Source organism: Zosterops lateralis (genome assembly GCF_965231275.1).
Source record: "Zosterops lateralis genome assembly, chromosome: 3".
Taxonomy (NCBI): Eukaryota; Metazoa; Chordata; class Aves; order Passeriformes; family Zosteropidae; genus Zosterops; species Zosterops lateralis.
The window spans coordinates 90,126,910-90,148,615 of record NC_139764.1 but is presented as its reverse complement, the minus strand read 5'-3'; the positions used below and the strand labels follow the sequence as shown (position 1 = coordinate 90,148,615).

Below are 21,706 nucleotides of genomic sequence, written 5' to 3'. Positions count from 1 at the left end.
TATTAGCAGAAAAAGATCATAATGCAAGTAAATAAACCTGATATATTGAATTGACCCTGACTGGATGCCAGATATCCACCAAAGCCACTTAATCACTCCCCTCTTTTGCTGGACAGGGAAGAGAAAATGTAACAGAAGGGTCAAGGATCAAGGGAACGCCAGGGAGAGATCAGAGAATCAATTAGATTGGAAAAGACCTCTGACATGACTGAGTCCAGCCTATGACTGAACACCACCTTGTCAACTAGACCATGGCACTGAGTGCACATCCAGTATTTCCTTGAACACCTCCAGGTACAGTGACTCTACAACCTCCCTGGGCAGCCCATTCCAATATCTAATCACCGCTTCTGTGAAGAATTTCTTCTGGATGTCCAACCTGAACCTCCCTTGGTGCAACTTGAAGCCATTTCCTCTTGTCCTGCTGCTGCCTCCCTGAGAGAAGAGGCCGACCTCAACATGGCTACAACAGCCTCCTCTAAGGCAGCTGTAGAGAGTGATCAGGTGTCCCCTGAGCCTCCTCTTCTCCAGGCTAAACACCCCCAGCTCCCTTAGTCCCTCCTCACAGGACTTGTGCTCCAGACCCTTCACCAGACCCACCGCCCTTTCCTGGACTCACTCCAGCCCCTCAGTGTCTTTCTCACAGTGAGGGGCCAGAACTGGACCCAGCTCTCCAGGTGTGGCCTCAGCAGTGCTAAGCACAGGGGGACAATCCCTGCCCTGCTCCTGCTGGCCACACTGTTCCTGATAAAGGCCAGGATGCCACTGGCTTTCCTGGCCATCTGGGCACACACTGACTTCATGATCAGCTGGATGTCAAGCAGCACTCCCAGGTCCTCTTCCACCAGTTTTCCAGTCACTCTGTCCCCAGCCTGTAGCTCTGCATGGGCTTGTGGTGGCCAAAGTGCAGGACCCAGCACTTCGTCTTACTGAATCACACACAATTGGCCTTGGACCATCAATCCAGCCTGTCCAGGTCCCTCTGCAGAGCCTTCCTATCCCTCCAGCAGATAAACACTGACCCAACTTGGTGCAATGGAGACCATGCACCAGTTACTGTCAAAGGCAAAACAGGCTTAACTTGAGGAAATTAATTGAATTTATTACAAGTCAAATCAGAGCAGAATAATGAGAAATAAAACCCAAATCTAAAAATCCACTTCACTCCCAAATTCTCTACTTCCTCTCAGCAGTGCAAGAGGAACGAGGCTGCGGTCGGTTCATCACATTTTGTCTCTGCTGCTCCTTAGCCCTCAGGAGGAGGACTCCTCACACTCCTGCTTCAGTGTGGGGTCCCTTCCCTGGGACAGTCCTCCTGAACATATTCACTGCTCCAACATGGCATCAGCTGGGATAATTTTGTTCAGTGGCTGGGTATAGTTCTATGTTTTGGATTCAGTATGGGAATAATGTTGATAACTGATGTTTTAGTTCTTGATGGGCAAGGCTTACTCTAAATTAAGGACTTCTCAGTTTCCCATGCTCTGCCAGTGAGCAGGTGCACAAGAAGCCAGGAGGGAGCACAGCTGTGACCTGAATTGGCCAAAGGGATATCCCATACCATACGGCATCATGCTCAGTACATAAACTGGGGGAGTTGGTTGGGAGGGGCCAGTCACTGCTCGGGGACAGGCTGAGCATTTGTCAGCAGGTTGTGAGCAACTGTACTGCTGAGCGCCACTTTCTTCTTGAGTTTTACTCCCCCTCCTCTTATTTTCATTACTATTATTATTATATTTTATTTCAATTATTAAGGTGTTTTTATTTCAACCCAGAAGTCTCACCTTTTTCTGATTTGCCTCCTCATCCCACCAGGGGCAAGGGAGTATACGTGTGTGTGTGAAGCAGCAATGCCACGGTACTTATTTGCTGTCTGGGTTTAAACCACAACAGCCCTTCTCAGGGGCTGCACTTAGTTAACTGCTCTAGCGTGGGTTCCTTCCACAGGGATCAGTCTTCCAGGAACTGAGTGCTCCAGCATGGGTACTCCATGGGATAAAAAGTCCTGTCTTCTTCATGCATCTACCTGTTTTGGTGTGGGGTCCTCCAGGGGCTGCAGGTGGATCTCTGCTCCAATGCCAACCTCCTGCCTCACCATCATCTTCACTGCAAGCTCCAGGGGAATCTCAACTCTGTCACCTTGAATACCTCCCCTCCCTGCTTCTTCACTGACCTGGGTACCTGCAGAGCTGTTCCTCTTACATATTCTCATTCCTGTCTTCACCTGCAGTGCCATTGCACAGTTTTTCCACTCCCTATTATACATATCTCAGAGGCGCTACCACTGCCACTGGTGGGCTCAGCATTGGCCATAGGGGGGATCTGTCTTGGAGCCAGCTGGCACTGCCTCTGTTGGACAGGGTAGAAGCTTCCTTCTCATGGAAGAAGCACCTTCTCACAGCAGCTACTCCTGCAGCCTCTCTGGCCACAGAACCCCAATATACTTGGATTTTGAGACTAGAATACTAGACATACCACTTGTTCTTTTATCTCCCCTTTTGCCACACTGATGTACAATGTATCAGTTGAAGAAAGTGAAAGTAGACATAAGACAAGTCTTGAAAAGGGAAGGGTTTAGAGAAGACAATGTGCACTAACACCTTGAAAGCAGATGCACTTTACCTGGAGACAACAGTTTCCCATTCCAAAACCCATAGCATCCATATATATGTAGTCTGGCTTGGAAGCCTTTGCTGCTTCTCCATCATCATTAGGAAACGTTTCAATAAAAGGCGATGGTGTGTTCTTATCTTTAAATACTGTGTGGAAAATACAGACACTCAGTAACTCAGAACATGAGATTAAACAATTATTTTGAAAAACAACAAAGATGAGACTGAATTTACTCACTTGGTACATTTATCACAACCTTCTCTCCTCTTCGGTGTCGAATGTTTCTGGTCAGTGTACTACAACAAAAGAAAAAGTATTTTGAATTATATGAAATTTTCTCTTTATGCAAATATTTTTGCAGCTACTTTTTCAACAATTTTTAAGGTTTCAGAATGTCAACTTTCTATTTATTTTGAGCACTCTCCTTCAAAAGAGAAAAAAGAGAAAAGAACCTAGTTCTTTTCCTAGTTTTAAGACAGACTGTAAAAGATACAACTCTGAATTTTTCTTCAGTAAAATCAGTCTTGTTTTGATGGCTTTCACAGTACTACACTGATAAAACAGTCAGAAGTGAAAGGCTACAGACCTGAAGAATACAAGGCGAAGTTAAAAGGTATGCTTAGTTTTTAAATAGAATGATTTTCATTGTCCAAAGACTCACTTTACAGTGAGAAGTAAATCGTCCATTTCAGAGTAGCTAGGGCAAGCTACTGAGTACAGACATGTCTCTGTGACATACCTAAGCAAGAGCTGGATTAACAATGATGAAAGCATTTAGACACAGGATTTCAAACTGGAAACAATTTTGCAGTAGTAAAATCAACACTTTTTGCCCCATAATAGTGTAAACTATTATATAAATTTCCTTTAACTTAACAATTAATTTTCTTAAGACACTTTGAAAAGAAAATACATGTGATCACAGCCACTTCTGTCCAAGTCCTTGTGATACCTGTAGCAACCAGATACAGTGCTCTCTATTCCAGTAATGTAAAGAATTTGCAGATATGTCTATGATATTTAGGTAGAGACAAAATATTCAACTTCTCAAATTTCTCAAATATTCTTACCTAAATCTAGGATGTTTATTGATGGCTTCATCTGGAAAAAAGAGGGATTTTGAAGCTCCTCCTTCTACTGGCGTTGGCTTGTATTCTGGCAGTGTAAACCCAGGACACCCTAACCTATGTAACACAACAATGAGATCCAAGTTGTAATGAAAACAGACTGTGATTTTAGAACGGTCAGATGATCAGAGATTAGGACTCTAGCAGACAACTAGCCAACAACCACCTTCCACAGTGGTTAACATAGCCTTTTTTTAAAAGAAACCCCACTAGTCTATCATTAGACAGCAAACATGGACATTTTCAGTGGCTGAAGCAGGAAACTTCAGTACTATGTGGGGTACCACACTTTAGTGTGTTAGTGCTTGTTATTAATACTGACATGTAGCTGCATTCCATGCTTCAAAGTTTATCTCGAGCATAGGTTGATTGCCAAAGTAACTTACCCAGCTGTACTCTTAACAATCTACCCTTTAAAAAATACATGCTTAACCAGCTCTGTAAGAATTAGAGGCAGTTTCAAGTGATACACATATCTTAAGTCTGATAACACTACTAGAACCCTGAAAACTCCTATGAGACAAATGTCATAAGCAAAGAAAAATTGCAGCTATTAGGTGTAAAATGCTGAGAGATATGCAAGCTAATCAGAATACACCCTTCTCCTTTGGGTAGCTCCATTTTAAGTTTCAGAGTCACCTGAAACAAGAATAAGCTTTCAGTACAGCTGAGACAAAGGAACATTTGACAAGGCTGAGGTAAAGTAGAAGATTAGTTTCTCCATGTTGCACAGTAAAAAGGGCAAAGATTGCGTTGAAAGACTCTATATTTGCATGGTTAAAAAAAGATAGCTGATAAAATTACAAAGAAACTACTCAAAATATCAGGAAACACTCACACTTCCGAGAATATTATTTACGTTCAATATTGTTTCTTCTTCCTGGTTTCAGTAAGTTGTCCTACAACTTGTAAAGCCAGCTTCATCACTTACCTAAGTACTACATTGAAAACTGCATCCCTCCAGTTCTCAAGAAAGAAAACAACTTTCTGGCCCAGCAGTGAGGGTTCACAAATTTAGGAACTAGGGACATTCATTCAGTATCTAAGCTACAATTCTTTAATATTTAAACATTTTCAAATCATTCACTTTTGACTGAACTATTTTAACGTCAATAAGCTTACTTCTTTACCTTTCTTCTGTCAGCACTCTAACAAGTTTTTTTGTCTTCTCAAATGCACAGATTTTATTATATACACGTGTACATGCCCAGATGCACACAGGCATATATATTATGTGGCAAAAAACTTCAACCCCATGAAACCTCAGAAATACATATTAGCAAGACTCCAGTCAAATCAACAAGAACTTGAATGGCAAGATAGCAAGAGGCAGAAATAATAAACTAAATTAGGCTAGCCTAGGGAGGGCAATCTCTGAGGGATGAAAGTATGTTTGGAATGACCCATGAGTCATAAACAAACTACATCTTATTATTTACTGGTTTTCACTGAAGTCCAATGTACTGCTCCTACAGCGATGTAAAAAGTATTTATCTACAAAGGGATGAAGAACTCCTCTCCCTTTATTCCCTTCAAGACAGGGTCCAAAACATTTGTATGGAAAACTTATTAAATGACATAATGCACTGTAAGGTTGCAGGGAAAAAAAAACCCCAATTCTCTAATACAACTACTTAACCACTGGACTTGAAATAAATAAACTCTTATTACATCTAGTAAAACTCTAATAATGTGAAAGTGAATTTTATCAACAGTGTTCTTAAAAGAGCATTCATGGGGCATTATGCAGATATTTTGGCACCACTGCTGCTAGGCATATTTTGTATTGTTCCTTCTCTCAGCAAGAATTTTAGGCTGTTTTTGCATTCTTTGCTACGCTAGAAACTAGCTAGGAAGGCCAGCCACTTCTCTTCTACTGCAGAGCACATTTTTTACCATTGTAAGCATAACTATCTTCATTCACTTCACTGACCAGGCTACTAAGAACAAATGTAATACATCTCTGCCTAGAATTTTATTTCAAAGGAATGTCACAAAATACAGTTTCTCATAGATAATGAAGTTCATCCTAAATTTAATTTCTTCAAGAATTCCTTTACAACACTAAAAAGGATGAAATCTATACTTTGTAAGGGTATTATTAACCCAGGAGAGATGCTCTCCTTTCTAGAGTCAGTAAGTAGAGTATTGTATAATAGAAGTACTAAGTCCAGGTGCCCCAAACTACCAGAAGCTTGCATGTACTTTAGTGAAAAAGTGGTATTAAAAATAGATCAGATTAGCTATGTTTTGCAAAATTACTACTTATAAAGATCACAGTATGCTAAATAGGTAAAGAGAAACCTTTTCTATATAATTTTCTGTATCAACTCAAGGTGGTAGACTACTCTAGACTTAACACTTTATGTTACAAATATTCAGTATTGTCTCCTAATACAAAATCATCACAGGTTAGAAGCAACTTAAAAATGTAAAAGATGCTTATTTGCTTCTCTCGTTGCAATAAAAATTTAAGAAACATGACTGGAACATCAACTCAAAGTACTTTAACCAAATAATATTTTTCTCTATTTCATTGAACAGTTTAGCTGTATGCAATACAGAGAAAAAGGTGTGTAAGGAGAACAGGAGAATACTTTGACAACCTTCTCACCTTGGAAAGGATGTCACTGTGCAAACAGCCTCATTTTCTTTGAGCATAGAAGCAGCCTCTTGGCGTCTTTTCCTCATGTTGTCTTGCACAGTGTTGAAATCAGACATAGTTCCCCCATATGGCCGTCCAGGTGTTCCTTCAATCATGTAACTTCCATATTCTGGTCTCCAGAGTGTTGGGTGACTATAATAAAAGAAGAGTTACATTTAAATATTTCTGCAACTTCAAACCAGATGAATTATTTGTGAGAATTTCAGAAATTAATACCACTTGCAAGAAAATCTCCTTTATTTAAATATTTGACAGAGGAACACAATGTACCTCACCATCAGGAAGTGGTGAAAAGAAAACAAGGTGCAGTTTGGCAGTAATAATGTTGCTGTGTAGTACAATAAGTAGGATCTGCCTGCACCAAATCACAGTCACCCTTAGCATCTGTCTCAAGCTTTGTTTCTTGCGGTTTTAACCAGAACAAGAAAATACACATCACTGCTGCTTTTCCACAGGAGAGGACAGGGAAAAACTTCCCTGCCATTCTTACATCTATATTTCTAGTTCTTTCAAAAATGGAAGAGTGCTCCTACAGACAACAGGCTTCCCCTATAAAGCCCTCACTTGCTCCTGTAGTCAAGAGACACAGGAGCACGTATATATGCACATATACACATGCACATGTACGTTATGGGACATGGGTTACTGCATACACACAGAAACATAATCAGAGCAAGACAAAACAAGCATCCAGACGGCAACTTCTGCGGGTTCACCATTACATTCTCCTTTATTTCAAAGCATAATACAAAAAGTGCATGGACTGCCTGCAAGTGTGCTCAAAATCTTTCACTTCCTGAACCTCAGATTTATCTGAAAATATCAGTATCTGTGGTTTACAGTTTCACCAATAGCAGATTTGAATGGTAAGCCAGGTTAACAAAATTTTGCACAGTATCTTAACAGCAGGATCAAAAAAAAAAAAAAAAAAATGGAAACAGCTACTCACTTGGGGTTTACCTTCTCCCCCTTGTCTTGCAGTGTTTGAACAATTTCTTCACCACAGAGTATCAAACGCACTTTCTTATTTTCATGGTCGAATTTTACCAGCATATATTCCACCTTGTAAATAAAAACAAAATAAACAATTAAACAGTAAAGTTTTGTTCAGACACAAACACATTGGCACATAATCTTAAGCATCAAGTAGAAAAAAACAGATAAGCCACACTGAACTTTATAAAGGTTCAAAAACATTACTAACTACGAATGTAGTAAACAGTATGGGCAAAGATGGCTGCAGGCTTATTTCATCTGAAATAAAGACTTTAAATTCCTTGAAATTTCTTTCCCTCCATTTCTAATTGAAGATACTTCATGAAAAAAATTCTGAATTTGTACTTATCTCTACATTATTTCTAAACAAGAAAGAATTAAAACCCCATGCGAGCTACATGCAACCCACAAATATTTCACCTCATCAGTTACAGTCTCTTCTGCTGACAAAAAAATATCCCAAACAAACAAAAAACTCGAAAGTCACTCTACGAAACATCCCTTTACACCCATCACTTGTTGGAGCTATTAAAGACTAGCACTGTGTCTCATTTACACCACAGAAAGCCCACCGCTGTTGGTGACAGCATCAGCCCTGTCATTATGACACTCCAGCTCTTGGCATAGCACAGTGGTTTTCACCCCTGCTTGATTCGGCTTTGCTGCCACATTCTTTTCCCCTCCTGCCCAGCAGCGTACCTTGTCCCCAGAGCTCTCCTCCTGTCCCTGCACCAAGCTGCAACTCACATTAGATCCAACAATCCACTCGTGACAGCACTGTTGCATCCCAGCACTAGAGAATACGTTCCCCTAACTGACATTATCTGAAAGCAGCCAAACCTGGAACACCCTCATCTCAAACTTCTGGATCTCCATGCACATTTGTCAAAGCTCCTTAAAGACTTTTAGAACGCAACCTAGCACGGCAACCCAACAGCTGCTTGGACCTTGTAGCCCTTCAGTACTTATGGATACAATCTATTTGCTAATACCTCTAGGTCAGAGGATGCTTAGCAATGTTCTAAAAGTGTAAAAGACAAACCGGCCCCCAGGTGTGGTGTGTTGCAGAAGTCACACATGGAAATGCATTACCAGGGTACTGGCTTTCAAACCCCTGGAAAGGGGTCTGGTGGTTTGGTCCACAGCTGGACCAGTGGTGACTCCTTTTGTTGGAGGCTCTTGAACCACTGCCTGCAAGACTTCCAAAAATCATCTAATTGAAATATCAACTTATAGTTAAGAATTCAGAATGCAGTTTCACAGCTAGAACTGTCAAGAGGTTCTGAAAATGAGATGCATGTGCTCCTCAGTTTCATTTTCCCACACTGTCTAGAGCCACGTCCCTCTGTATTTAACAAAGGTGACTGCTCCAGTCCTAGGAGTTCGGATTCGTGCATGATGCTGATGTTAAAGTTGCAGCACACCAAATCATGGCAATTTCTATTTTGTACAGAAGTCCAATGAAAATAGGAAAACAGCTTGCCAAAAGACAGGGAACTTGTGCCATGTTTTACAGCACACCGTAAGTAGATTTGTGGTCTTCATGTTCTTTGGTTGCTTCAGTGTCCATGGAAGAGTTATTGCTTACTATGGTGACAGAAAATATAATCCTTAGTTGGGATTTGTGATTAAATCACAAGCAGTATTATCCAAGATTGTCTGTAATTCTACAGAATCTGATCAGAGACAAACTCTGCAGGGACTCATCCAGCAATTATACACATTTGCTGTATGTTTTCTAAGATCAAATTTTAATCTCCTGGAGAAAAAATAATGATTTCTAGTTTCTGTGCAGATTGCACTTTCTTGCATGATATATTTTGGCAATTGTGTGCATTATGCCACAATAATCTACTTGAGATAACTACAGACTATAGTCAACCAGAACACAGTTGAGCACTGATTTAATTATTGCCCAGCACCAGTCTCTCCAGGATCACTTGACCTTGAATACTGGAAAGAAAAAGGGACCTTCCGTTTCCTACCACATTCAGTATCATCTCCTGCTTTGCAGAAGTATAATTCTCTCTATAATTCTCTCTAGGAGCTGGCCTAATCTAGAGGGGGTATGCAAGCCCACAGGTGTGAGTCATTCAGATGGACACAGAAGGGGCATCAAGCTCACCACATGCTTGGCCTCATCCCACAGTGCCTGTGGAGAGGGTAGCAGAAGGAAGGGCACAGGAACTGCAGCTGCTATCGAGACCTGAAGTTGAACATTTGTCCACTTTTACACAAGTATGCTACTGTGATTAACCTCCATCTGAGAAATCCCTCTCCAAATGTACGTATAATGGGCTGGTGGGGAGAACACTGTATTTCTCTATAAACCAAATTGCAAGTTAAAAAAAAACAACCAAACAAATCAAAAGTGTAAAGAAACACTAAGTCAAGAAGACAAATCTGAAAAAATCAAAGTGTTTCATATTTCAAGTACAGTAGTGAATATATTGCATTTATGCATCTAGCTTTAGAAACAACTATTACTTTTGCCTGCAGAAACATCGACTACATCTTCAAAGCTGTCTTAACACACAGATGATCTGCCATTAATTTTAATGAGAAAAGAAAAAACTTCAGATGGCTGCCAACAGTTCCAAGTAACCCACAGAGTATCTTGACAACAGAGGGACTGACTGAATGGGCACCCTTAAAGAATGCAATTTAGGCTCATCAAAAGATTTAGCCTGCAGCTACAAAGAAAGAAACAAATTCAGAGTACACATTTTTATATTCAACTTCAGGTCATCATTCACAGACTTCTCACATGTTTTTTATCCACAACAAAGTTCAGAGAAATGCAGCCAAGCTGAGAGAATCAGCATGCCTGGCAGAGATTCCAGTCCAAAGGCGAAATATAAGGGGCTTCACCCAAAATCCATAATTCATTATTTTGCTAAACTCTTTAGAGTTCACTTTTCTCTATAATTTTAACTAGGCTCCTTAGCAAGAAGCAAAATACACATCAGATCAAACTACTGATGCAGATGGCTGACCAGCAGCCTTGCTTAGAGCCAGCAGACAATGTACCCTGTCATGGCCACTTCAGACCCAAGTTTCCAGTCAGTGCTCTCATCGTGCAGCAAACCCTACACACCTCTGTTTTCTGGCTGGCACACACTGCAAAGCTGCTGAGGACAAGATGCGGCATCCCAGCTCCTCCCTGCAGACTGACAATGCTCTGTGCAACCTCAGTGGACGAATCTCTCTGACCACCTCTGCTCTGCCTGGCTCACAGAAGTTCTGTGGTACCTTACCAGGCAAGGGAATAGCAATTTGGCCAGCCAGGTTGCAACACCAAAGCTGGAAGTCCATCCCCCTGTCTCATTCCAACACATTACTGAAACCTAAAACAAATTACTGTTCACAGCTAAATGCATTTAAAAAGCAAATACAATCTTAGTTAAAGCAAATACTCAGACTATCAGAACTACTCATGAGCCAACACAAGGGAAAACTGTTCTTTAGAGGTTTCCTTCCTTTAAACTACTGGCTTGCAGTGTAACTGTATCTACAGAGTATTCCACGCCAGCTCCCCTCCACTCCATTGCTGAATCTTCTCAAGAAGCACTTTGCTTGCTAGCACCCAGAATGGTGCTACTTTACTCACTATGACCTTTTCTCACAGTTGGCTGCCAAGAAAATTTCAGGCTTTTGAAAATTCTTTCATACCACCTCTGTAAATACAAGTGAGACCTTGAAGTCTCTCAACTGCAGAGAACCACAACCACTCTCCATTCATTAAGTCAAACAGTTGTGCTGGACTTGTCTGGAGGCAAAATGAAAGATGACAGCTCTCTGGAAATGGGTAAGCAAGTCTGAAATTGTTTGAATGCCTGAGTTATTTGACCATAATTACACATATTATTTCTGCATAAGGAATGCTTTTTAAAAATGAAGGTGTATCAGAAACAACTTGTTAGCAGTAATTCTAAGGAACAAGGAGAATCAAGTCACCATTATGCCACCCTGTTGTGGGCAACCTGTTTGGGCAACCCAAATGTGGGCTTGTTGTCCAGTGTGCAGTGCCAATGTACACACCATGATGAGGTACTTCTATTTATTCTATCTTCGAGGTTGAAAGAGACCTTAAGGATCAGCAAGTCCAACTGTCAACCCAACACTGCCACTGTAAGCCCTAAATCACTAAACCACATCACCAAGCAAGACCTATATACCTCTTCAACATCTTCAGGGATGGTGACTTTATCACCTCCCTGGGTAACCTATCCCAATGCCTGACCACCCTAATGGACAAATTTTTTTCCTAATGTCTAATCTGAAACACTTCATGTTTCAACTCAGGGCTGAATATTGCTTTATTCTAATTTGTGCCAAGCAAGGAGCTAGGTGATAACCCACAAAAGACTGCTAGCTCCCCTATAATCAAAGCTTTACATCATTTATACATTTTAGCAAAGAAATCACAGTTCACTGACTACAAGTTACATAGTTCTCTTATTAATTCTACCTTCTTTTGGTTAAATGATTCTCTTGCTTCTCATGCTAGTTAGTTTGCATGCTCAGTACTTCTCTTGAGTTGGTGGGTTTTTTGAGTCAGTGGACCATGGTGGTGGGAATGTCTCCCTGCCAGAATTACCTTTTACCCAGTTGGAACTGATCTCCACACAGTTGCTGAGTTGGCTTTGTTAGTTTCTTACTTATCTTGGGAGTTTTGCCAAATGTCCTTGTGGCCTGTAAATTCTGTGTCCTTTGTGCCCACTATCAGTAGTACATCCTTCACTAACCTCTACCCCTAGACCTAAGAGCACTGTAGTGTGTAAAGCCCTAAAACTCAACATGGCACTTCTACCGACAAGTAATATATCTTTCTAACACCTGGATAGCAACATATTGTCCAAATACTTGCCTTGGTAGTGGTCTGCTTCCCAGCATGAAAATCCACCCTTGCACACTCAAGTTAACACCATCATGCTACCTACACAGGGAACAAAACCTATCTAACAGATGAGAATAAAGGCTCTGCTGTAGTGTTAAACATTTAAATCCTTTTAATGTTCAAAATATTTGCCATGAGGTACTTCTGCCTATGAAAACACTGGTAAGCATGGAGTCTGGACTTCAGTAAGGTGCCAATGTTATATAATAGAAGAAAATAGTTTAGAAGAATGATTTGAAGAGAAGGTTTGTTTTTTTTTTTTTAATGCAAAAAGCAATGAAAAAAAGCATTGCTTCATGCTTTCTATGTGTGAAAAACACTACCTGCATTAGCCTTGTACCACACTCCTGAACATCCATCTCAGATGTGGATGTCCCATCCCTGGAAGTGATCAAGGCCAGTTTGGATGGGACTTTGAGCAACCTGGTGGAATGGAAGATGTCCTTGCCCAGGGCATGGAGTTGGACAAGATGATTTCCAAAGGTGCGTTACAACGCACACCATTCTGTGATTCTAAATAAACCCAATCATAGGTGACTCATGGACCACTCCTGTTTCTCAAGGACAATCTTAATGACAGTTTCTTTCTCCTTCGACTGGACAGCTGTTACCTGGAACAATTGTTAGCAGTCTCCTCATACAAACCTTCCTTTAGCCTGGAGCTGTAAGGGAAATTGAAAATTTTTCCTGAACACCCAAAGAGGCCTCATGCGCATTTATTTACTGTTAACAAAAGCCACTACCAACATTTAAGTATATTCATGCAGTTTGTCTCATATACTTATGTATGCAGTAGAAAATACCCTTTCACTAGTTATTAGGCTCACTTATGGAAAAAAGAGTAGTTCATCCATATATTTATTCATCAGTTAATGCATTAATAAAGTACCATTATCATTAAATGACAGTTGTGAGAAGAACAAAGTTTTAATAATCTGACTGTTCATTAAAGAACCTCTGCCACAAGTTTTCAGTGTTAGATGGAAAAAGCAGATTATTATTCTGCTGGATGTAGAACATAATACCCAAGGTGGGCTTTTTTGACACAGTTATCTTCTCACCACTGATGTGATAAAGCACAGAGCCACAGAAAAAAACAGCTGGTAATGTACCTTTAATGAAAGTTTACTGTCTTACAATAAGTCTAATGCCCGAGGGAGCAAATTTCAGAGGAAAACAAGTCTGGAAGTGCCACAGAGGCTGGTTACCCTGTCTCTAGCCAGCAAACCCCCACACTGCACACCGGCATGAGGCAAGGCATTTCCACACTCATGAGATTACCACAGATGTTCTCTGCCACAGAAATAATTTCAAAAATCTGCAACAGGAGAACCAAGATTAAAATGTAGTTCTCAAAATGCTTAATTTTGATCAAGCAGATTGGAAGTGCCAGTCCAATTAAAAAGCACTGTCGCCAGCTCTAAACAAAATCAATTCACGGAAAGCACGTCCCAGAAACAAAACTCATGTTTTACATTACACTGACAATAATGAAAAAATTAAGAACTTCTATGCCACATTAACTATTATCATAGACAAAACAAAGAGGATGCAGAGGCTCTCATCTCAGTCAACACAGCCAGCCAGAGCTAAGTGCTCTTGCTTGTTCCCCCTCCCATGTGACAACATCAGGGCTGCAGATATTTCTGTGCATGATACAACGTGACTAGAGAACCTTCTGCACACACCACAAACCAGGAAGCTGGGTTATTGAAAATTAAAATTGAGAAGTTATAACCATTTGCATGATTTGATAGAAATAAGATGTGATGCATTACAGAAAGAAGTGTCATTGACTTCTGTACTATGTAACACCTGAGGCTAATATTAATAAAAAGACCAGGATCATGTTAACTTTAGCTGTCTGCAGCCAAGACAACTTTATTTATTCACCTGTGAAACAAAATGCTGCAAGTTTCTAATTTGCCTTTTGCATCAAAAAGAAAAAAAAAAAACCTGAACAACTGAATATGCAACATCAACAATAAAATCTTTCTTGTACCCATCCTTCCTCATACTGTTAACTAAAATAAGGCATCTGCACAGCAAGAAGAGGTCTTGAGGGAAAATAGGAATTACAATAGAAAATATCCCATGATAAAACCACAGCAATCCACCTGATATCCACAGACGGACATACACTGTGAACAGAATATTTTCTTATCAGAAATATACAAACAGTAGTTAATTTAAGCTTCTCTTATTAAAATCTGGGGTTGGGAAAGAGGAAATCAATGTTTACTATGGGGGTAGGTCAATATTTATGACCAAGTGCAGCTTGCTTTGGGAGAAAAAAAAAACTCCTAAAAAAACCCAACCAACCACCCAAACAAGCACACAAAAAACCCTAAATAAAAATCAAAACAAAATTCCAAACAACAGAAAAGCCCAAAACTTCCAAACTAGTTTTCATTGATTACAGAATCAAATTTTCAAAGAGCATCTCAGTATGAACTACAATGAGTCTTGCGTGCCACATACACAGTGCATCTGGCAGTACAGCTCTCAGGCAGTTCACTGGTGTTGCACTACAACCCATACACATCTTATCACCCAGCCACTGGAAGAGCTGAGCAAAGGAAGATGAAGCAAAATTATCAGCCATCATGGGGTTAACCCACTGTGCACGTTTTGAGAGCTGGATGTTTTAGTTTAGGTTTTCCCTGATGCCAGGATTAAAACCAGGCAGAAAAAGTAGTTTCATGGCAGTCGAAGTATCCGGGGAAGGAATAAACATAAAGACTCTTCAAGGGCACCTATCTTGCTCAAGAGTTATATTTCTGTGCATTAGTGTATTCTTTTTAAACGTTGCATACATACACATGTACAGCTGTCAAGCAGCATAAGCTGATGCACTAACATCACACCTTCAGACTCAGCCCCAGAAACACCACTATTTGAAACAGCAGGTATCCATAGAAGAGATATTAAGGAAGCACTAAGTCTATTTGTAAACAAATAATTCCACTGTCCCTTTATTTAGCCAAATAAAGCTCAGCGAGAAAGGGTGAATAAGCAGACATGACAAATAACGAAATCATTGAAGAGTGCCGCGTCCCCCCAAGCGGCCAGCGGGTGAGACATCGATTACGGCAGCGCCATCGAGATGCATCTGCACACGCCACATTTGGCAGAGGCCACCATGAGGAATTTCTGCATTAAAAAAAAAAAAAAAAATAAAAAATGCATTCTGTTTGGGGAATTTCACTGGGGGACAGGGAGACTAAAAGCATTTGTCTTAAAATTACAAAAATGCAAAAAGATTTTAAAGACTTCAGTCTACTGTTAGCTTTAATATAGGCACAAGATTACCAAAAAAAGCTTTTAAAAAAGCGATTTCTGCACACTGGTATACTGCAGCGGTTTCTACAAAGTAACGATGTGAGATCATCATAGTATTGATGATGAATCTGTACAATGACTTGGATTGTTTTTTTTTAAAGACCATACATTTTACTGGCATTCTGAAAAACGCAACAACTATTTTTTGTGATTCCATTTTATTTATAACATATAAAATAAAAAGCTAGGTAGAAAGCTTCAGATAAACACTAAAGAAATCCCACAACTCACTATACAATTATCTAAGTGGTTTGGACAGATGGACAAACATTTTGCAGCATGTAAAGTTTAAAGAAACCATAATAAACTGTCTATTCTTGTTGTCCATATAAGTCAATGTCTATCTCAGCTTCAAAGCTATCATACGGCATCTTGTTCCACAGGGCATCTAGGCTTTGTAAAATAAGTAATTATCTTAAAAGGACATCTGCTCTTCTGGTTCATCAGGTTGGCCAACTTTCTTCTAAAATGAAAAATGAACACTGCCTTTCTGTACACCATGATGCTTTCTGAACCCACTCTGTAAGTTCTGGTCCTTTCTTAACTCTTTTTGAACATTTTTATGCATGTGTATCTGTCCCTCACCAAGCCTCACTGGTTGTCTTTTTAGCAAAGAGATGATGAAAACTTTCTCTGTATATGTTAGGGGTAGTACCTGTACTTATTTTACGCAGCTGGTGAGCCAGATTCACCATTGCTAAACAATGCCCTAGATTTTGTTCCTGGTTTAAAGTGGATGACAGGCAAACTGGAGCCTCAAATTGTGTGCATCTGAACCCAAATTCATTTCCTTAATACGCAGGAATAATTTTACCAGTCTGAAGTTCTGCAGACTGTAATGTGACATCTACACCATGCTACTGTCCTGGAAACACCCAAAAACATAACAGGCTAGAGACTGTAACAAAATACTAATGCAATAGCTACCTCCCTGGAAAGAATCACTCAAGAGGAAATGCAGCTCTTTTCACAGCCTAGCCTTTCATTATGAAGAAAAGAGAAAGTTTTCAAGAGAGTCATGCATCTCCTAATGAGAAGCAACACCTTTGGGACATTCTGGTAAGAAACCTCTGGCCTGTTGTAGCTCCTGAGAAGGGCTGCTTTGCTTCTTGCATGAGGAAGTGGTGATAAGCACACATTCCTTTTAGTTCTCATTTAACTTATTTATAAGGTATAGTTGAAAAACTAAAGGATAAGGAGAGGAATGAATTGAGTGTACAGGAGAAAGATCAAAAGAAGCTTAAAAAGGACTGAGAAGAGGTAAAAGGAAGGAAAGAAAACAAACAACCAAAACCAAACTAGAATTAACTCAGTAAGACTTAAACTCTCAAGCAGTGCAGTGGTACATTTTTCATGCTGCCTCATACAGAGCATTATCAAATCTTTTTAAAGGCCTCCAAATTTCACTTCAAGTTTGCATTAAGAAAACTTCTAAAAAGTTGAAGATGCTTATTGTGTGCTAATTCCCTACGCTGATAGGAACAAGACTCATACACAACAAAAGGGTCATTATGTCCAATTTCACTAAGCAAGGCTGAGCAAGTCAGATTCCTACTTCATTCATATGTACTTTAAAATAAAACTCTCATGTTTTGCCCGTGCTTGCTTTCTAAATCCCTTCCTTCTGAGATCTCCTTCTGGCACACATTTCTCAAAATTTTCTTACACAGCTCCTCCTTCATCTTTATAGACTGTGGAAGACAAGTATGACATGGACATGTGAATACATATGTATACGTAGTTCAGTGTGAAATGCTGTGACTCCACACTTGTGTGCACTCTCAGCACAAAACAGCAGCAGTGAGCCTTGCCAAGGGCCAGCCATTCCACTTGTCTGATCCGAGCATCCGTATAAAGCTCCAAAGGGAAATTTAAGCAACGTCTGTCAGTTAGAGGAATGCAAGCAGCAGACAAGAGGTGCTGAACAGCACAGGAGACTACTAATGCACCGGCACAGAAGGGAGCTTTTTGGGATAAAAGCTGGGAAGCAGCAGAACAGGCTAGCGTCTGCCAAGTTGCAGAAACTAATTGTTTCATATAGTATCTGCTAACTGTACTAGAGTTCTGAAACACCGTACTGAAAAGCTGCAGGTTTTTGATTCTGCTACACAAAAATGAAAAAAAAAAAAATAAACCATGATCACAACTCTGCAACCCCGAGGTCAAGCACACATTATTGGATGGAAGAGGAAGGTGAGAACACAAGGAGATTGTAATTGCTAGCTTGACAAGATCTCACCAGCAGATGTAATTGTTGCCCGAACTTTGTGAGCATTAAGACAATGATAGTAAGGCGGGGTTTGATGAGGGATAATGAGATAGTTCACTGTTTTGTAAGCTCCACAGTCAGGAGAAGTCAAGCATAAACATGGAGGTCAACTGTCAGTTTTAAATGAGGTAGAAAGATGATTAAGAGGCAGAGGACCTTTACCTGCAAATGAAAATTTAAGGAGCCCTTTGGAAAGTTTTTTTTAGAGAACTCTTACTCAGTTACACTCATATTTGGTAGGCTTTTGTTTTTACTACTGCATAGGCTTCATGGCTACGGAAAATGGAGTAAAAAACAACTTACCTCAAAACAGACAACAGCTCTTGGTTCTATTAACACTGCAAAAGCAATGAAAAAGCTGAATTTTCAAAGCAGAACTAGTTTTGACCTTTCCAGCTCTTTACTCAGGACAGGATGGGAGCACTAGGGAATGCTACCCTGCAATGTAAGCTGTGATTCTGTCTCACTCCCTTCAAAACAGATGCTATCACCATGCTCTGTTAGCACTGAGCCTTAACACTTCTGTGTGACACCCAACAAACTGTACGTGATGATTCCCCACAGCTTCATTCCCTTGGAACCCCAAGGAATGGAGTCCCTGGGAGGCCAAAAGCACCCCAATGGAACCCCACAGTTCTGGAATGAGTCTTCAAACACACATGGAGAAGTGGGAGTCCTAATGAAGCAAAGGCTGGTATCTACACTCATGAGCAAAGACAGCATTTCCTTTTCACAGCAGCATCACCTAGACGGGGAACAATCTTTCAAGTATTCAAACATATGTCCTGAAAGACAAACCCAGTATGTGCTACTGAAGTTGGGTTTTTCCTCATAAACATTCCTTTAAAAAAAATTACAAAATACATTTTTTACTAAACACAATCACAGAAACATCTCTTGAACACAAAACTAATTTTGTTTATTCTGATATTATCTCTACCATTAAATGAGGGCTGTCATCTTCATTCTTGATTTCTATCTTCAAGAAGTTTTTAATGCAATTAAACACCCTCAGGCTACAACTTTATACATGAAGGTCAAAGTGCAAAGAAGACTTTTTATGAAAACTGTCCAATTTGTCAGTTGATTCATCTAAGTTGCATAAAAATGTGGCACCACTTTCTAACAACTAGATATCTGAGAGGAAAAATGGAAAACAAATGTACTGCCCTCTGCATTAGTCTATCTACAGCACCGCTCAAGTAAGTTATGGACTGAGGTATGGTTCTGTGTTTGCACAAGAGCAAACTGGCTACAAGTACCTGGTCAATTAACACACTCCTAAATGCTGTGTTACATAAAAATATGTAACTGCATAACACAATAAAACAAAGTTGCCACACCTGAGTTTATCAGCATTTGCTAAAATGAAGAGGTAGACAATGAACCAGGTTACCCGACCTTCTCTGAATGTTCAGACATTTCTAATACAGCTCTCAGCTCCTTATCAAAATCATGTCTGCAATGATACTGCTCTTAAAATCCTGCCTCTTCCAAGCTGGGGCATGACAGAAGAAAACTGTGAATCTCCTTTAACATAACACTCCACTGTTTATCAAGCATAAACACTTTGTTCAGCATGGTCCCCAGGCCAAAGGAAGAATGAGGCTCCCAGAGTCCAGTCTCACAATACATCTAAGATTACCAAGAGATCAGCTGTGGGTGCTGCAGGGGCTGGTTGTACTTGACCCTTTTCTCCACACACTCCTGGTACTTTTCTCACATTAAGCAGAGCTTGTCGGCTCTACCTGTGAAAGACCTGAAGCTCTGCTGAGAAAACCAATCACCCTAAAAATCTGAATAGAAGAAGAGTTTTCAGCTGGGTTAACTTTTTGAACAGTAACAACACAAGGCAGGCAGCAGAAACACAAGCCCAGAAGACAGGGAGGGAAGCTGAACCAGCTTGCTAGTGGATCAGCCTTAGCTATCATGTGAAATCTCACTCCGAGAAAGCAAGGACAACTAAAATCTAACACCCATTGAAAAATGAGTACCATCTCTTAAAGATTAATGAGAAAACCCTCAAGCTAAGTTTCAGAGCAACAGGAAGACTCTGTCTATATTCCTGGACTCAAGACTGTGAGACTCTTTTGTCTGTGTAACCTCAGTCATACATGACGTGGGAACACAAACGTCAGGCAGGGCTAGATAAAAGTATATTTAAACTTCCTGAGTCCACAGAACTCTAGCTGCAAAACTCTGTGGTCTAGGCTACACATTCATTAAACAGATTTTAGTAGCCAAGCCCCCACTCCCTCATGGAAGCAGCTCCTGTGCACTGACACTTGCCCTGCCTTTAAATTAATTATAAAAGGGGCTCATTTAAAGAAGAGCTGACATTAAAAAACAAGTTCTCTCAAGGTGCACACGGTGAACAACAGTCTCCTATGGCAAAGAGCATCTGTGAACAGCTATTACTTGAATAAACTTCTCTCATAAATGCTTTTGCTGCTCAGAAAGCAAACCGTGCATGAGACAGAGATGCAATGGCCAAGTCCCCACATTGCTCGTGTCCTACTCTGCTCTTCCAACTTCCCCGCAGCCACATCAAGTGACCAGTGCCGGATGCAGCAACACCACGGACAGGGATGGCTCCCGGGAAGCTGCTCCCGGTCTCCTGGGGCTCGGATGAACCGAGGAGGCAGCGCTCGCTCCTGGTGAGCTGCTGTCAGCCCGTGGCACAACCGAGAGCAGGTTTACAAGGCAACACGCCCAAGACCCGGGACTAGAGTTACGGTCCTCGGGCACAAAGCACCTGTAACAAAGTTCAACTCGTGACCCGAGCGCTCATCCCGGTCCCGGTTCAGGAGGCAGGCTGGCATGTACCGGCCGCCCGGGGAGCTCCGGGGTGGAGCGGGGCTCGGCGGTCCCCTTCACCCCGGGATGCAGGAGGAACGCGCGAGAGGGCCGCCCATCCCTGCTCCCGCTTCCTCACTTCCCTCCCAAAAACCGGCTCTGAGCCGAGCAGGCACTGCCTTACACCGGAGGCACAGACACGCGTTACTCAGACACATCGAGAGAGCGTAAACAAACCCCGGGGAAGGAGCGAGCACCGCCGAACATCGCGGCCCGGGGAGCACCCGCACCTCCCGAGGGGCTGCCCGGGCACCCGGCCGGTGCCAAGCGGAAACGCTCAAACTTGTTGTGGCGCTTCCGACCCGCGGAGCAGCGGGGGAGCCGCGCACGGCACCGGGGCGGGGGAGCGCGCCTGCGTGTGCGTGTGCGTGAGGTAAACAAAGCCCCGCCGGGCGGCCCAACGTCACCCCCGGCCCGGCCCGGCCCGGCCCGCTACGGGCACCGCGACACGGCCCGGCCCGGCCCGGAACGGCACCTGCCCCGCCACGGGGGGCGGCGGCGGCCGCGCTCGCGGAGGGCTCACCCACCTCGTCGCCCCACTTGAGCACGTCCTTGTGGCGGTCGCGCAGGGCGCGGTAGATGTGCAGGAACTGGATGATGCCGTGCCGCCGCACGTGCTCCGCGTACCGCCGCGTCTCCTCCCAGCTCAGCGGCGAGCCCTGCGACAGCAGCCCCATGCCGGCCGGGAGGCGGGAGGCCGAGGATCGGAGCGGGGCCGGAGCGGAGCGGAGCGGGCGCGGGGCGCTGTGCGGCGGGAGCGCCCGGAGCCGCGGGACCGAGCCCGGGCCGCACGTGACGGCGGCCGCGCGTCAGCCGTGACTCAGCACTTTCCGCCGCCGGCGCCGCCCCCGCCGGGCCGGGCCGAGCCCAGAGCTGAGCCTGGAGCCGGGCTGAGCCTGGAGCGGGGCTGAGTCTGGAGCCGGGCCGAGCCCAGGGCT

The 21,706-nt window shown here is 42.2% G+C and overlaps 1 protein-coding gene across 2 annotated transcripts in view; it reads right to left on the bottom strand.

The window, feature by feature from the left end:
• The window catches only part of GCLC (glutamate-cysteine ligase catalytic subunit), a 36,644-nt gene extending 15,184 nt beyond the window's left edge, over positions 1 to 21,460 (bottom strand). The window contains exons 1-6 of one of the 2 annotated variants that reach the window (XM_083856910.1): positions 21,296 to 21,460; positions 7,355 to 7,467; positions 6,355 to 6,537; positions 3,684 to 3,797; positions 2,851 to 2,909; positions 2,623 to 2,759 (exon numbers count right to left, since the gene is read on the bottom strand). In XM_083856910.1, the coding sequence (XP_083713036.1) occupies positions 2,623 to 2,759; positions 2,851 to 2,909; positions 3,684 to 3,797; positions 6,355 to 6,537; positions 7,355 to 7,467; positions 21,296 to 21,445 (756 nt within the window). In that variant the 5' untranslated portion in view covers positions 21,446 to 21,460. Of the gene's footprint in view, positions 1 to 2,622; positions 2,760 to 2,850; positions 2,910 to 3,683; positions 3,798 to 6,354; positions 6,538 to 7,354; positions 7,468 to 20,945; positions 20,991 to 21,295 lie in introns of those variants that run through there. The other variant, XM_083856911.1, reaches the window with a different exon arrangement.
• Between the last annotated feature and the right edge of the window lie 246 nt (positions 21,461 to 21,706).